Raw genomic sequence first — 18,657 nt, forward strand, 5'->3', positions numbered from 1 at the left:
AGCTACTCGGCAGGCTGAGGTGGGAGGATCGCATGAACTCAGGAAGCAGAGGTTGAAGTGAGCTAAGATCATACCACTGCACTCCAGCCTGGGTGACTGAAAGAAAGAGGGGAGGGGAGGGGAAGGGAGGGAAAGGAAGGGGAAGGGAGGGAGGGAGGGAGGCATGGAGGAAAGGGGGAAGGGGAAGGTAGGACAAGAGGGAGGGAAGGGAGAAGGGGAAGGAGAAAGTAGGACAGGAGGGAGAGAAGGAGGGATGGGGGAAGGGGAAGGGAAGGAAGGAAGGAAGGAAGGAGGGGGAAGGGAGGGGGGAAGAGAGGGGGAAGGGAGGGGGGAAGGAAGGATAGGTGAAGGGGAAGGAGGGGGGAAGGGGAAGGGAGGGGGAAGGGAGGGAGGGAAATTCTTCCTACTGTGAGACCTCCTGCAAAATAATAAATTTCTCCTACGATGAGAATTCCTGCAGAATACCACTGCAAAGCCTAGAAGACAGATTTAGAACATATAATGATATGGCACTGTTTTTCAAAATGCAAGAAGAAGCCTTACTAACTCCCTAGAAATTTTTGTAGTAAATACTTAAAGTATTAAAAAATACTTAAACATGAGGTAAAACATGTTTTCAGCATGTTTTACCTCAAAGCTAAAAGATCTCAACTATAGTACCAGGCTTGCTAAATTTTAAGGAAAATTATAAAAGGATTATATATATTCTACTTACTTATTACAGAGAAAAAGAAACAAAACCTTCATATAGAACCCAACATAATAATGGCTGTCATATGTTGCAAACTCATCACACACCAGGTATTTCCTTTCACTGCCTCTAATTATCACAGCTGAAAGGTATTTATTTAATTCTTTTAATTTTTACTTTAGGTTCAGGGGCACACAGGCAAGTTTGTTATATAGGCAAACTGCATGTCATAGCGGTCTGGTGTACAGATTACTTCGTCATCCATGTAATAAGCCAATAGGTAGTTTTCCCATCCTCTCCCACCTCCCACTCTCCACCCTCAAGTAGGCCTTGGTACCTATTGTTTCCCTTCTTTGTGTCCATGTGTACTCAATGTTTAGTTCCCACTTATAAGTGAGAACATGCAGTTTTTGGTTTTCCGTTCCTGTATGAGTTCACTTATGACTATGATCTCCAGCTCCAGCCATGTTGCTGCAAATGATATGATCTAGTTCTTTTTTGTGGCTGTGTAGGGTTGCATGGTGTATATGTATCACCTTTTCTTTATCTGGTCTACTGTTGATGGGCATTTAGGTTGATCATAACTTTGCTATTGTGAATAGTGCTGCAATGCACATACATGTGCATGTGTCTTTATGGCAGAACAATTAACATTCTGAAAAACGGGTTTTTATTAACTATCTACCTTTGATGGATTTGGAAAATAAGGCTCAGAAAGTGCAAGTTGCTTAAAGTCATCTAGTGGAGCCAGGATTCAAACCCAAGCCTTTCTGACTCACAGTTCATAGTGTTGCTACTACACCACAGTCTCAAAATTTTAGGGATGGAATACACAATTTTTAACATCTAAAAAACTCTATAAATGCAGTGTTGTTTACAATATGGAAAAATCAGAATTAACCTAAATGACTAATAATAAGAGATTGATTAAAGTATGGCACATCTATACAAGAGATGTGGTCATTAAAACAGATTTTACAATAACCACAAACATTCAGATAGCCAGAAACCAGGCTCTGAGCTTAATTATCAAATCCACACATGGACCCAATGGAGGTGGGTACTTTTAAAATTCCATCAGGCAGGGCACAGTGGCTTATGCCTGTGATCCCAGCAGTTTGGGGGGCTGAGGCAGGAAGATCATTTGAGGCCAGGAGTTTAAGACCAGCCGGGACAACACAGGGAAACCCTGTCTCTACAAAAAATAAAAAATTAGCTGGGCATGGTGCAACACACCTATAGTCTCAGTCTCTAAGCTGAGGTGGGAGGATCACTTGAACCCAGGAGGTCAAGGCTGTAGTGAGCTGTAATGATGCTAGTGCACTCCAGCCTGGGCAACAAAGCAAGACTCTATCTCAAAAATTAAATTAAATTAAATTAAATATACAATAAAATAAAATAAAATAAAATTCCATCATACATATAAGGAAACAGGCTTAGAGAGGCTAGGTAACTTGCTCATTTTCATAAAGTTATTAAATGGAAATTATACTTCAAATCCAGATCTGTTTTACAGTCAAGCTCTTAAACACTTACTACACTATCATCTAAAAATTAGTTAAGAGCATAGAAAAGACATCAGATAAAAAACAAAGCAACTTGCAAAACATTATGTACAGTATTATTTCATTTGGATTTTTTAATAAAACACTTTACTGAGATATAACTCATGTTAGCATAAAATTCACACTTTTAAAGCATGTAATTTTCTGAACAAAAAAAAATGGTTTTTTTCCTATAGAGTTGTGCAGCCATCACCACTATCTAATTCTAGAACATCTTCATCACCCTCAAAAGACATTCCATATGCATTAGTCGTCACTTCCCATTGCTCCCTCCCTCCAGCCTCTGGCAACCATTAATCTACTTTCTGTCTATGGATTTGCCTTTTAGACATTTTGTATAAATTAGATCATACTATCTGTGGCCTTTTGTGTCTGGCTTCTTTCACTTAGGTTTTCAAAGTTCATCCATGTTGTATCAAATCTAGGTGCTTTATTCCCTTTACTGCTCAATAATATTCCAATGTATGGCTATACCAAATTTAGGTCACCTACTCATCAGCTGATGAACATTTAGGTCATAATAGCCTTATATGATTACACTATTATGACTAATGCAGCTATGAACATTTTTTTTTTTTTTTTGAGATGGAGTTTTGCTCTTGTTGCCTAAGCTGAAGTACAATGGTGAAATCTTGGCTCGCTGCAACCTCTGCCTCCTGGGTTCAAGCGATTCTCCTGCCTCAGCCTCCCAAGTAGCTGGGATTATAGGCATGCACCACTATGCCTGGCTAATTTTGTATTTTTGGTAGAGATGGGATTTCACCATGTTAATCAGGCTGGTCTCAAACTCTTGACCTCAAGTGATCCACCTGTCTTGGCCTCCCAAAGTGCTGGGATTACAGGCGTGAGCCACCACACCCGGCCTACTATGAACATTTGTATACAAGTTTTTGTGTAGACATATGTTTTCACTTCTCTTGAGTATGTATCTAGAAGTAGGCTTGCTGGGTCATACAGGAACTGTTTAACATTCTGAGGAACTGCCAGACTGTTTTCCAAAGTGGCTGCACCATTTTACATTCCTAATAGCAATCCATGAAAGTTCTCATTTCTCCACATCCTTGCTTAACACTTGTCACTGTCTTTTTTTGGTTAACTACTCTGTGGATGTATCTCATTGCGGTTGCACTGGGTTTTTAAATATAAAGCTATAATGCATGGGGATATGTACACAGAAGAAAGCTATGAAGAACAGGTGTTGAAGATTGTTTCTATACCCATTAGAATGGACACTCCAGGAAGGCGGAGATGTAGGCACTGAAGTATTTCTAGTGCCTACAACAGTACCTGACATACTGTAGGCCCTCAAGAAATGCTAACGGATACTACAGCAAATATGTATTTTCTAATTTTTCCATGATAAAACTTTTCAAAAAATTTCAAGTTATTTTCAAATTTAAAAATACATAAAAATGAAAAGTATCTATCTTGACTACCAATTGAAAAGAGAGTATTCTGAAATAAGGAAATTCTCTGGGTATTAAGTGGAAAAATCAAACTTACTCAACTTCCTGAGCCCTTTTCTTGCAAATGTTTAGATAAACCACTTACATAAAAAAGAAATGTTAATGACAGACTTTTTTTCCACTGTGAATATACTATTATTGAAGAATCTTTAGTGTATGATTGGTACTTCTGAGCTCCAACTTCTCTTTCTGGTCTATCTCCAGATGAGGGCCAGCTGCCAAACAGGACCTATCATGTTGACCTTTAGATCTACCTCCAGGAAGAAAGATGCCTCTTTTAAAAAGTTTGACAAACACAAAGATTTATAAAGCTTATCTTTAAGGAAAATAGTTTGGATCACATTTATTTGTTTGTCTAATTATTTCAAATCTCACTCCAGAGTACTGTGTACCACTCTTCAAAGCCAGTCAGCTGGACAAAAAGAGTGTGGGAAAGTTAGTAACTGAAAACAGGAAGACAATTTGCTGAGCAGAGAGAGGCTAGACACCCATTACCTGTTTCACTTGTAGTCCATGACTCCAGATCCTTTCCAGGAGATCACAAAGGCTGGCAATCAGGGTGTTCTCTTCCACCCCTGTGATGTTCACCTCCCCATGCCCTAGCTCCACAGCTTCTCGGCCCATCTTTTCCACCAGCATCCTCTTGGTCTACAAGGAAGCAGTCAACAGGATTAAATAACCACAGTGAGCAGGATCACATACAATCTGAGAGGGTTCCGACAGCCTGCATAGCACATCTGTTGGGCTGGGAGGGACAGGTTAAATACCTCAAGGACGCAGAATATATTTATATCCATATAGGTCAGGTTACAAGGGAGTGCACGCTTTAAAATTTTAGTTAAGAAAAGGATAAGCCTCTCCTACAACAGCGTGGGAACCCTCTCTCTCTCTCTCTCTCTCTCTCTAATATATCGCTTTTTCTGCAAAAAAAAAAAAAAAAAGGAAAGAAAAGGATAAGAGCACAGCAATCTGTATGACTCCTGGCCAGTGATTTCATCACTCTGTATTTGGTTTTTGCATTTATGAGAGAAACAAAGTTAAATAAACCCTTCGGTCATGCTCACCTCTGACAGTCTCTGATTCCCACTGCTTAAATAACCCTACTAAATAAACCTCCAAGCATACATACAACTTAGAAATATATCTGAAGTAACTGTCAAGGAGACAAAAAAAATGAGGAGGTAATTTACATAAAAATTTTCAACTGCTTATTGTAAAATCATAACCAAGAAAACAGACACTGTATAATGATAATCATAGTTTTTATTAAGTACTGTGTCAGGCATTGAACTTAGCATTTCATTATCTCATTTAAGCCTCCTAACAATCTATGAGGTAACTATTATTATCGTTCCCAATTCACCAATAAGGAAATTGAGAAATATAGTAATCAATATACTAAATTTAAATATAGTATAAATCAATATTGATTTATACTGTATTTAAGTATAGTATAATTCTAAGTAACATGCCCAAAATCTATATTTAAATGTAGTACTACTACATTAAATATTATCTATATATATCAACCTCCTAGACTCAACTGACACTCCCATCTCAGCCTCCCCAGTAGCTGGGATTACAGATGTGTGCAGATACTCCTGGCTTGTGATTTGCTTTTTCACTCAAGTTACGATTTGCTCTTTCACTCAAGTTATATATGTATATAACTTGCCCAAATGAACAAGCAAAGTAGCAATAGATCTGGCCTTTGAACCTATATCTGTCTGAACTTTGAGTCCAAGTTCAAAAGAAAGATTTAACTATGCTATAAATTTGTGACATATAAAAATCTAAGAAAAGAAAAACAAATCACCCCAATCCCATCTTTCAGAAGCAACAACTTTTAATACTTTGGCATATTTCTTTCCACTGTTATGGTTTTTAACTTTTTTACCGTTAAATATATATTTATGCTATTACATCATTATAACCAGTGCCAGCAATTTTTTTTTTTTTTTTTTTTTGAGATGAAGTTTCACTCTTGTTGCCCAGGCTGGAGTGCAATGGGGTAATCATAGCCCATCGCAACCTCCACCTCCTGGGTTCAAGCGAGTCTCCTGCCTCAGCCTCCCAAGTAGCTGGGATTACAGGCATGCGCCACCATGCCTGGCTAATTTTGTATTTTTAGTAGAGACAGGGTTTCTCCATGTTGGTCAGGCTGGTCTTGAACTCCCAACCTCAGGTAATCTGCCTGCCTCAGCCTCCCAAAGTACTGGGATTACAGGAATAAGCCATGGCACCCAGTCTGTTTATGCCTTTGAAGCACCCCACATGCCCTCTTCCATTCACCTTCCCACTCTAGAAGCAACCACTTACTTACACAATGAAACTACAGAAAAACAAGAAAATTATTATTACCTATATTTTTAACCCTAAAATACATGGTTTGGTTTGTCTGTATATATCCTTTTTTTTTTTTTTTTTATGACAGGATCTCTCTCTGTTGCCTAGGCTGGAGTGCAGTGGCTCAATAATGGTTCACATAGCCGCAACCTCCCAGACTCAACTGACCCTCCCACCTCAGCCTCCCCAGTAGCTGGGACTATAGGCACACATGTTTCTTTTGTGATTTGTTTATCTTTTCCTTTACAAAACTGGGTTTTACTATGTTGCCCTGGCTGGGCCTGAACTCCCAGGATCAAGTAATCTGCTTACCTCAGCCTCCCAAGCAGCTGGGATTACAGCTGTGTGCCAATACTCCTGGCTTACAATTTGCTTTTTCACTCAAGTTTATATTTGTGAAATTCATCCACACTGATGTGTATAACTGTTATCCACTTCCATCATTGTATAGCATTCCACCATATGAATATGCCACAATATGTTTATTAATTCTCTTACTAATTGGCTTTGGGTTGTTTCCAGTTTGGGGCTATAAAAGAATGCTGCTGTAAAATTCTTGTACATACCTCTTGGGACATGCTCCAAAAGTTTCTCTAGGGAATATACCTAGGAGAAGAATTACTAAACAATACTATACTGTTTTCCAAAATTATCATACCAATTTATACTTCCAACAGCCTGTTGCCCTATGTGCTAGCCAATACTTTGTGATGTTATACTGATTATTATATTTCTTCAATTCTAGATGCATATTTTCTCACATATTTAACATGTATATACTTGATATATATTTCACAATCATCACTGGCTAGGAATAGGAAGTTGTCACAGCCAGGTCATGCATCTCATGACTTAAGAATTTTGACAGTCCTGGCCAGGCGCAGTGGCTCATGCCTATAATCCCAGAACTTTGGGACGCCAAGGTGGGCAGATCACTTAAGGTCAGGAGTTCAATGCCAGCCTGATCAACATGATGAAACCCTGTCCTACTAAAAATACAAAAATTAGCCAAGAGTGGTGGCACACCCCTGTAATACCAGCCACTCTGGAGGCTGAGGAAGGAGAATTGCTTGAACCTGGGAGGCGGAGGTTGCAGTGAACTGAGATTGTGTCACTGCACTCCAGCCTAGGTGACACAGTGAGACTCCATTTCAAAAAAAAAAAAAAAAAAAAAAAAAAGAATGACAGTCCAACCACTTAGAAAAAGAAAATGCATAAATGCAGCATCACCAATGTTCTTCATAGTACAAAGGCAGAAGAGACAAAATTGTATGGGGAAAAAAATTATAGATATTAATTACTCAGAGTGAACTGACGGAAGTTTTATACACACACACACACACACACACACGCACAAGCACACAGACTCTGGCCACAATGCCTGGCCAGAGTTTTTTTTAAACACTGAATTTAAATTATCAGTACTGATATATTAATCTAGCTTTTTCTCTAGAGAGAGGGTCTTCTTCTGCCAACTTGACCTCCAGGGCTCAAATGATCCTCCCACCTCAGCCACACAAGTAGCTGGGACTAAAGGTGCCCAAATATTTTTTTTTTGGGTAGAAATAGGGTTTCATCATGTTGCTTAGGCTGGTCTCAAACTTCTGGGCTCAAGTGATTCGCCCACCTTCACCTCCCAAAGGGCCAGGATTACACGCATGAGGCACTGTGCCCTGCCAATCTGGCTTTAAACAGTAGTAATTTCTTTTACAAGAGACAGCATATTTTATTTCCTCCTATAAACGAGCACCACTTTATCCCATAAATGGGCACTGCTTGGAAACTGAAAGCGCAGGAAAATATTTTTATTCCATTGATAAATATATAGGATGTAGTAGAGACAGTGAGTTGAACTGCCCTAAAATTATGGTATGCTGACTTGGTTGAAAGATTCTTTTTATTAGAAAAGACATTTAAATTCATAACTAAAACATTAAAAATTAAGAATGAATGTCTTTGTAGAACAGAGAAAAACATCCAAAAAATCTAACCTTAAACTGAATGACACATTTTAGCCTGGCACATGGTAGGTACCCAATAAATTTCTGTTTCTAGATATAAGATATTACTGTTATGAAATTAAAATAAAGAGGCAAAAACACTTGCATATATGTAGGACTAATATGTTGAAGTAAGAGTGAAAACTAGTCTGATTTTAAAGTATCGTAAAATGACGAAAATTTAAAACTATGCTTGTAACTCCAGCTACTCGAGAAGCTGAGGTAGGAGGATCACTTGAGCCCAGGAGTTCAAGCCTGGGCAATGTAATGAGATCCTGTCTAAAAAAAATGTTTTTTATTAAATTAAAAACTACATCTCTTTCGTTTTTTTTTTTTATAGAATATACATTACGTTTATATCAAGCAAAGCATGCATGCTCTCAATTAATGGTATGTTTTATTTAAAACAAATATACCTAACTTCAAATTAACAGGTTCTTAAAATTAGTACTATCTCATTGCATTGATGTTTTTGTTTTTTTTTTTTCTTAAGACAGGGTCTCACTCTGTTGCCTAGGCAGGAATGCAGTGGTGCCAATCACAGCTCACTGTAGCCTTGACTTCCCAGGCTCAAGCCATCCTCCCACCTCAACCTTCCAAGTATCTGGGACTATAGGCGTGTGCTACCATCCCCATCTTAATACTTTTCTAAAGACAGGGTCTCACTACGTTGTTCAAGTTGGTCTTGAACGCCTGGGCTCAAGCAATTCTCCTGACATGGCCTCCCAAAGTGTTGGGAGGCATGAGCCACCACACCCAGCCAACAGTATTTTTAAAATACAGAGGGAGTGGCTGAAGCCAATCCTTGGTCTTACCTTGGCTGCTAACAGAAAAAACACAAACACAGAGGTGTCCACAGCTTACCTTATTGCGACATTCCTTCAGCAAGCCCTCTACAAACTTCCAGTTGGTCTGCGCAATCACTGATGGAGAAAGGTTGGACAGTTTGGGCTGCCGGATGGTGCTGCCCATAGTCCTGGCTTCCTGGATGTACTTCTATATCAAACAGAAAAATACAGACCCTTTGTGTCCATGCACATAAACCAAAAGTCACCAGTACTGATGGGTGACTAAAGAGGGCACTATTTTTTCACACTTTCTTAGCTGCCTCTTTCTAGGCTCAGATAGGAATAAAAATTTTTAATTTAATTCTTGTATTAAAGGGAAAAACTGAGATAATATAATGATTTCTGTCTTAGCTGATGTAAAGCACTCCCTGAATAGTATAATTACCTTTGATTTAAAGAACAAGAGTTGCCAGGCACAGTGGCTCAAGCCTGTAATCCCAGCACTTTGGGAGGCTGAGGTGGGGGGATCACCTGAGGTCAGGAGTTCAAGACCAGCCTGGCCAATATGGTGAAACCCCGTCTCTTAAAATATATACATATATATATGAAAAGATACAAGAGTCAGGCGGGGTGCAGTGGCTTACACCTGTAATCTCAGCACTTTGGGAGGCCGAGGCAGGCAGGTCACAAAGTCAGGAGTTCGAGACCAGCCTGGCCAACATGGTAAGCCCCATCGCTACTAAAAATACAAAAATTAGCCAGGCATGGTAGCATGCACCTGTAATCCCAGCTACTCAGGAAGCTGAGACAGGAGAATCACTTGAGCCTGGGAGGCGGAGGCTGTGGTAAGCTGAGATAGCGCCACTGCATTCCAGCCAGGGCAGCAGAGCAAGACTCTGTGTCAAAAAAAAAAAAAAAAAAGACAAGAGTCAAAAAACACATGGCTACAGCAAATCTCAAATCTCGGAATAACGCTGAGAAAATAATTTTCCCCACCAAGCTGAGAGGAATTTAACTCCTCTGCCCATATCAAAGATATCTGCCCTTTCTATCATAAATATAAAATTAAGGCCTGGAAAATAAGATTGCACACTCAACAATTGCAATTATTTTGTATAATGTGCTGGTGATTCTGCCTATGTCTGTTTTAACACAGAACCCACATCAATGAAGTAAAATGCACTCTGATATCCTCTTAGTAGGTTCATGACCAACATATTTACCCTAAACTTCTCCCTTTCCCTATACTTATTCCAGTGGCATAATTCTGTCCATTTTATCTTATGGCCCCTTAATCTCTCTCTACTACCAGCCCCCAAGGTTAGGGTCCAAATACTATTACTTGGACTGCTGTTACCTGTCTCCTAACTTGCTGGCTATCTCCATACCGTCCTCCTACAAAATATTCTGCCCACAGCCTCCTTTACACATCACACTCCAAATTTTAGATCCTACCATGACCTCTACTAGAAATGTTCTTCTTGCAGCTCCAGGGAGATGAAAAAGAAAAAGGCAGGGTGCAGTGGCTCACACCTGTAATACCGGCACTTTGGGAGGCTGAGGCAGGTGGATCACGAGGTCAGCAGACCGAGACCATTCTAGCCAACATGGCGAAATCCCATCTCTACTAAAATACAAAAAACTAGCCAGGTGTGGTGGTACACACCTGTAGTCCCAGCTGCTCAGGAGTCTGAGGAAGGAGAATCACTTGAACCCAGGAGGCAGAGATTGCAGTGAGCCAAGATCGCACCACTGCACTCTAGCCTGGTGATACAGTGAGACTCTGTCTCAAAAAAAAGAAAAAGAAAAAGAGCCAGGAGCAGTGGCTCTTGCCTGTAATCCCAGCATTCTAGGGGGCTGAGGCAGGTGGATTACTTGAGCTTAGGAGTTCAAACCATCCCAGGCAACATGACAAAACCCTGTCTCTACAAAAAATACAAAAAATAAATTAGCCAGGCATGATGGTGTGCACCTGTGGTCCCAGCTACTCAGGAGGCTGAGGTAGGAGGATCACCTGAGCCTGGGAGGTGGAGATTGCAGTGAGCCCAGATTACACCATTGTACTCCAACCTGGGTGCCAGAGTAAGACCCCATCTCAAAATAACATAAAAGCTTCTCTAACAATCCCATCATTCTCCAAAGTTGAAAGAGATGCTTGCTCCTCTTCCAAATCATCTTAGTTGATGATGACTCTAAGTAGAAGTAACCTCTGCTTTCGCTAATCAGTAATCAAACATTGGTTTGTCCTTCATATGGTCATTTCAAAAGATTATTCTCCTGAAGTTATCTTTACACCTGACTTTGCTCCCTTAATCAACTGGTATTCCCTGAGGACAAGACTGACCTCTTTTGTCACCTTTGTATTTCAAAGTGCTTATCTCAGTTTTTTTGCTTTAGCAAAGAATTCCTTGATATCTCAGTGATATGATTTGGGTGTGTCCCCATCCAAATCTCATCTTGAATTGTAGTTCCCGAAATTCCCATATGTTGTGGGAGGGACCCAGGGGGAAGTAATTGTGTCATGGGTGTGGGTCTTTCCTGTGCTGTTCTCATGATAGTGAATAAGTCTCACGAGTTCTGATGGTTTTATAAGGGGGAGTTTCACTGTACAAGCCCTCTCTTTGCCTGCTGCCATCCATGTAAGACGTGACTTGCTCCTCCTTGCCTTCTGCCATGATTGTGAAGCCTCCCCAGCCATGTGGAACTGTAAGTCCATTAAATCTTTCTTTTGTAAATTGCCCAGTCTTGGGCACGTCTTTATCAGCAGCATGAAAATGGACTAATACACTCAGTGATTCTGACCAAGAAAAAGGTCAATAAATACTGCTGAAAATAGTAATGAGGAAATTAGGTGGACGACTCAGACTCTTAAAATGGCACAAATAACCAAAATATCTTATGCTACTCTCACACAAAAAAAATCTAAGTGCAACTGTATCCTGTAAATCAGCAGTTGAAAATTCTTAAAATTTTAATCTATTCATTAAAAAAAAAAGCAAAGGGAAATATGTTACTTATTTTCCAATTCACTGAGGTGCCAGACATGTGAAAACAGTATGCCTTCTTGGGTTCTATCTGTGCAAGACAAAAATTACAGGGTCTTTTCTCAAAGCGAAGTTACTGAAATAGGTTTCTGAAGTTAACACTCATTTTCACAACTTCTTTGCAACTAAGTAAGGCAGGGTCTACAATTTGAGGTTTATAAGTAGAAACTTAAGAAGCAAGTTACAGTAGAGCTGAGAAACTCAGCTTATAAGCAATGAAGATTCAGGAGGTAAATTCAAGAATCTTGGGTTTCCAAGTACCTGATAATAATGTTCCTCTCCTTTACTCTTTTGAAGAAAAAAAGTCAAGATTATCTATTTTTATTTAAAGTAAGAAACAGTAGGGGGAAAACACGCTAACAAAACTAACTTCTTTCTGGTCCAGGTGCGGTAGCTCACACCTGTAATCCCAACACTTTGGGAGGCTGAGGCAGGCGGATCACCTGAGAACAGGAGTTTGAGACGAGCCTGGCCAACATGGTGAAACCCCGTCTCTACTAAAAATACAAAAAATTAGCTGGGCATGGTGGCGCGTGCCTGTAATCCCAGCGACTCAGGAGGCTGGGGCAGGAGAATTGCCTGAACCCGGGAGGCGGAGGCTGCGGTGAGCCGAGATTGCACCATTGCACTCCAGCCTGGGTCAAGAGCGAAACTCCGTCTCAAAAAAAAAAAAAAAAAAAAATTAGCCAGGTGTGGTGGTGGCACCTGCAATTGCAGGTACTAGGGAGGCTGAGGCAGCTACTACAGAGGCTAAGGCAGAAGAATTGCTTGAGCCCAAGAGGTGGAGGTTGCAGTGAACTGAGATCACTCCACTGCACTCTCTAGCCTGGGCAACACGAGCAAGGCTCCATCTCAAAAAAAAAAAAAAGAATTTTAAAAAACTTCTTTCCTACACACACACACATCAATTTTTAAAGGATTTCTCCCAAGTTTCAGAGTCTTAACTTCTGAGGTTCCTATTGAACTCCCCAGGGAGTATCATGCATGAGTAATTACAACATGTTTAGTAGGTAGCTGTAATTTGCAAAACATCCTACATTCTCATTTGTGATAACCCAGGCCCAGTATCAGATATCAGGAACTAGAACTATTATTAACCTTTCTTTATGGGGTGAGGTCATTGCTGGGATATTTGAATCAGACCAGAGAACAGGAAATGAGAAAGAGAAGGAGTACATAGCATGATAGCAAAGTCATCTTTGTCATTCTTAAGGTATCTTACCTCTCTCTGGTCATTATCTAGACGCAGGTGTTCTGTGTGCTGCTTCTGCCGATCTTTCCGCCTCCACTGGGCAGGGGCATTCCTTTTTGTCCACCTTACACAATCAGAATCAAAGCAGGCAATTAAGAATCTCTCACTTAAAAAGCAAGGTCAACTAACAGGAGAAAACATGAATGACTAAGGGCCAATGCTGGACATATGAAATGACAAAGAAGTCACCAGAGACAGCTCAGAGACCTTGAGGAAGTGCAGATTAAAGATAAGTGACTGGACATGAGAGAGATAACCCCTCAGGGAACGTGTCTCTCTTGAAACATCTACAAACACTTCACATATAGATCTAAAACTATACTCATTTAACTCTATATAGGCATTGATGCAATCATCTCCAAAAGTAACTAATGAGTAATTCTGCTTATCTACTTTTCAGTTCAGGTTCTGATAATTTCAACTGCCATTTATTAAAGACAATGCTAGCTTGCTACTGAATTCGATCCAGGCATGAGGTGATTTTAACCCGTCTGCAGCTTTTTGCAGGTCCTGGACATATAAAGCTATCCCAATCTGCATAGTGGAGGCAGCAACTGAAAGATATTCTGCCACGTATTTTCTTGTTCAAACAAGTGAACAACCTAGATAGTTTGGGTCTTCTCCATACTTGCTTTACAAAATTACAAAGTCTTCTGGGGATAATAGCCCTGGCCCAGAAACCAGATGACCCTAGGGAGTTGGATCAGTGAATCCCTGGGGTTGACTCACTTGTTGCTGGCTGGCCCAGTGGAAAGTACATCAGACTGCAGCTTAGGGAAGAAGCCTGGCTCATATTTCCCTTGTCCAATCTTCATGTCAAGTAAATGTGGATGAATTGCAGTATGATCAATTTTTGCCAGACGCAGCTCAATTGCTTTCTCTGGATGAGAATACACACATACACATAAACACACACACAAATTAAGTCAAACATTTTTTTTTTAATCTGCTACTCTTCCCTTTCCAGCCAAGATGGAGTAAAAGGGACTAATTTTTTACTCTCCTGCCTAACAGGAAAAAACCCATGCAAAATATATAAAACGATAAATTTCAAAACACTGGACACCAGGCAGTGAAGGACAGGAATCCCTGAGAAACAGGTAACAAATGAAGTAGCACCTACAACTACCCCAGCTAACCGCCTAGAAAAAGTTTCCAGGCTGCAGCTCAGGGAAGGGAGGCCGAGGTGGACTCGTGGACTCCCTGAGTTAAGGGAGATCAAGGTGGCTAGAGTTCCTATGAATGGTACCAGAGAAGAGAGAGAATCCAGGGGATCTGTATGGTATTCAGCAGGGTAACGGATCAGTTCACGCAAGTAAAGAAACTACTCAAGGCTAGACAAAGAATCATTGGAAAGAATTAGAAGAAACAATACAAAATGCTCATATACGGCTTGGAATAATGCCCGTCTCCACCTGCCAGACTGGAAAACCTAATCACCCATGGGGCCCAGAGCAAAATACTCAGAGGGCCTTGCCTCAGTAGTGGAGAATTAATCGCAGCCTAAAGGATTCTCTGGTTCTGCCAAAAAAATCTTAAAACGAAAACAAAAAGAAATCAAATTATTTCTATGTATCTTAACTACAACCCAGAACAGAGATTGAAAATATTTATCGGAATACAGAAGTGCCGAGAACTCAAATAGTAAAATTCATAGTGCCTGGCATCTAATCAGAGATTACTAGGCATGCAAAGAAGCCAGACAATACAACATAGAATGAAAAAAAAAAAAAAAAAACCTAACGCAAATGTTAGAGTTAGCAGGCAAGGATATTAACAGTTATTATAGCCATACTATAATATTTGTTTAAAAATTAACTAGAAAGGCTGGGCCTGGTAGCTCATGCCTGTAATCCCAGTGCTTTGGGAGGCCAAGGTGAGGGGATTATTTAAGGCCAGGACTTCAAGACCAGCCTGGGCAACATAATGAGACCCCATCTCCAAAAAATCAAAAAATATGAGCCAGACATGGTGGCACACACCTGTATTCCCAGCTACTCAGGAGATCAAGGCCAGAGGATCACTTGAGCCCAGGAGTTTAAGGTTATGGTGAGCTATAATTGCACCACTGCACTCCAGCCTGGGCAACAGAGCAAAACCTGGTCTCTTTAAAAAAAAAACAAACAAAAAAAAAACATGGAACACAAACTTCTAGAGATGAAAGCTATAATATCTGAGATGAAAAATACATGGGCTGGGTTAAAAACAGACTCAAAAATGCAGTAGAAAAAAATAAGTGAGCTTAAAGCCACAGCAACAGAAATGATAGCAAAGAAATCACAGAGAGAGAAAAAAAATTGTTGCCATTAAAAGAGTATCAACAGGTGCTGGGATAACGTTAAGCAATCCCAGATATTACACATATGTGTAACTGGTAACTGCAGTCGCTAAGGTAGGGATGGGGAGAATAGAAAATTTACTAGAAGAAAATACTGGCCAGAATTTTTGCAAATTTGATGTAAACAAAAAATCCACAGATCTAAGAAGCTCAATGAACTGCAAGCACAAGAACCATGAAGGAACACACCAAGCCACATCATAATCAAATTGCTCAAAATCAGTGATAAAAGAAAATCTTAAAATCGGTTAGAGAAAGTAGACATTTTGTATAGAGAAGATCAAAATTAAGGATGACAGATTTCTTATCAGAAAACAATGGAAGTGTGATATGGTTTGGCTCTGTGTCTGCACCCAAATCTCATCTCAAATTGTAATAATCCCCACATGCAGTGGGAGGGACCTAGTGGGAGGTAACCAAATCATAGGAGTGGTTTCCCTCCTGCCATTCCCCTGATAGTGAGTGAGTTCTCACGAGATCTGATGGTTTTATCAGCATCTGGCATTTGCCCTCCTGGCACTCATTCTCTCTCCTGCTATGCTGTGAAGAGGTGCCTTCCACCATACTTGTAAGTTTCCTGAGGCCTCCACAGCCATGCGGAACTGTGCCAATTAAACCTCTGTCCTTAATAAATTACCTAGTCTTGGGTATTTCTTCATAGCAGCATGAAAATGAACTAATTACAAAGTGAGAAGACAAAGGAGTGACATCTTTTTTTTTTTTGAGACAGGGTCTCATTCTGTCGCCCAGGCTAGAGTGCAGTGGTGCAATCTTGGCTTACTACAACCTTCACCTTCTGGGATTCTTGTGCCTCTGCCTCTGAGTAGCTTGGACTGCAAGCACGTGCTATCATGCCTGGCTAATTTTTTTTTTTTTTTTTTTTGTATTTTTAGTAGAAATGGGGTTTCACCATGTTGGCCAGGCTGGTCTCAAACTCCTGACCTCAAGTGATCTACCCACCTGGACCTCCCAAAATGTTGGGATTACAGGCCTGAGCCACCACTCCTGGCCTGGAGCAACATCTTTAGAGTAGTGAAAGAAAAAAACTATTAACCTATACTCAAGGAAAATACCTTTCAAAGATAAAAGGATTACAAAAGCTGAAAGAATGTATCACCAGCAGATCTCCACTACAAGAAATGTTAAAGGAAGTCCTTCAGGTAGAAGGAAAATAATACCAGATAGAAGTATGGATCTACAGAATAGAAAGAAGAGCACCAGAAATGCTAACTACATGGTAAATGTATTATATTTTGTACTTTTTATTTAAATCTCTTTAAAAGGCAATTGACTGTTTAAACAAAAATGACCATGTAGTGTGAGGCTTGTGACATATGTAAAAGTAAAATAAATGACAATAAAATAAATGACAATAGCATGTAGGCTAGGAAGAGAGAAATGGAAATAGAGTTTTGTGAGGTTCTTTTTTGTTGTTGTTTAGAGATGGCGTCTCACTATGTAATCCAAGTTGAACTCAAACTCCTGGGCTCAGACAATCCTCCCCCTTCAGTCTCTCAAACAGCTGGGACTACGGGTGCACATGATTGTGCCTGGCAGTTCTCTACAGCTCTTATACTATGTGGAAAGTGATATTATATCACTTAAAAGTAGACTGTGATATGTTAAATGTGTACTATAAATCCTAAAGCAACTACTAAAATAACACAAGTTATAGCTAGTAAGCCAACAAAGTAGATAAAATGAAATCATTAAAAAATTGAAAATATTCAATTAATACACAAGAGTGCAGAAAAAGAGGAAAAGGGAACAAAGAACAGATGGACAAATAGAAAATAAACAGAAAAATGACAGGCTTAAACCCCACAATACCAATAATCACAGTAAATGTACACGGTCTAAAGACCTCAGTTAAAAACCTGAAACAGCCGGGCGCGGTGGCTCAAGCCTGTAATTCCAGCACTTTGGGAGGCCGAGGCGGGTGGATCACGAGGTCAAGAGATCGAGACCATCCTGGTCAACATGGTGAAACCCCGTCTCTACTAAAACTACAAAAAATTAGCTGGGCATGGTGGCACGTGCCTGTAATCCCAGCTACTCAGGAGGCTGAGGCAGGAGAACTGCTTGAACCCAGGAGACGGAGGTTGTGGTGAGCCGAGATCGCGCCATTGCACTCCAGCCTGGGTAACAAGAGCGAAACTCCGTCTCAAAAAAAAAAAAAAAAAATTAAAAATTAGCCAGGCATGGTAGCACACATCCACAGTCCCAGGTACTCAGGAAGCTAACGCGAGAGGATCCCTTCAGCCCACTAGTTCAAAGTTACAGAAAACCATAGCCACACCACTGCACTCTAGCCTGAGCAAGAGAGCGAGACCCCATCACCATTTAAAAAAAAAAAGAAAAAGAAAATATCAATACAATTCACCATACTAACAAACTAAAGCTAAAAACCACATAATTATCTCAATGGATACAGAGAAAGCATTTGACAAAATTCAACATCTGCCTCAGATAAAAACTCTCAACAAACTAGTGACATCCTTAACTGACAATAGTTATCTATGAAAAACTTAAAGATAACATCATTCTTATGGTAAAAGTGCTTTCTCCCTAAAGTCAGGAATAAGATGCCCACTCTCACCATTTCTATTTGACTTTGTACTAGAAGTTCCAGCCAGTGTAATAAACACAAAAAAAGTGGGGGGGGGGAGGGGAGGAAAAGAAATAAAAGGCACCCAGGGTGATGGAAAGGAAAAATAAAACTATCATTATTCACAGGTAATATGACTGTCCATGGGGAAAATCTGATGGATATACAAAAAAAGCTATTAACAGGAAGTTTAGTATGTTTGCGGGACACAGTATAAATATACAAAATGCTATTATAGTTCTATATACTAGCAATGAACAATCAGAAATTAAAATTAAGAAAGTAATACAAGGCCGGAGGCGGTGGCTCACGCCTGTAATCCCAGCACTTTGGGAGGCCGAGGCGGGTGGATCACGAGGTCAAGAGATCGAGACCATCCTGGTCAACATGGTGAAACCCCGTCTCTACTAAAAATACAAAAAAAAAAATTAGCTGGGCATGGTGGCACGTGCCTGTAGTCCTGGCTACTCGGGAGGCTGAGGCAGGAGAATTGCCTGAACCCAGGAGGCGGAGGTTGCGGTGAGCCGAGATCGCGCCATTGCACTCCAGCCTGGGTAAC

The 18,657-nt window shown here is 40.3% G+C and overlaps 1 protein-coding gene across 1 annotated transcript in view; it reads right to left on the reverse strand.

Moving 5' to 3' along the window:
* DENND5A (DENN domain containing 5A) overlaps positions 1–18,657 on the reverse strand; it is a 123,586-nt gene that overhangs the window by 18,326 nt on the left and 86,603 nt on the right. Inside the window, exons 9-12 of the mRNA XM_032240510.1 lie at positions 13,882–14,032; positions 13,123–13,216; positions 8,933–9,064; positions 4,218–4,370 (exon numbers count right to left, since the gene is read on the reverse strand). Of these exons, the coding sequence (XP_032096401.1) occupies positions 4,218–4,370; positions 8,933–9,064; positions 13,123–13,216; positions 13,882–14,032 (530 nt within the window). The remainder of the gene's footprint in view (positions 1–4,217; positions 4,371–8,932; positions 9,065–13,122; positions 13,217–13,881; positions 14,033–18,657) is intronic.

Source organism: Sapajus apella, unplaced genomic scaffold (assembly GCF_009761245.1).
Source record: "Sapajus apella isolate SASKATOON/1434 unplaced genomic scaffold, GSC_monkey_1.0 scaffold47, whole genome shotgun sequence".
NCBI classification, from domain to species: Eukaryota; Metazoa; Chordata; class Mammalia; order Primates; family Cebidae; genus Sapajus; species Sapajus apella.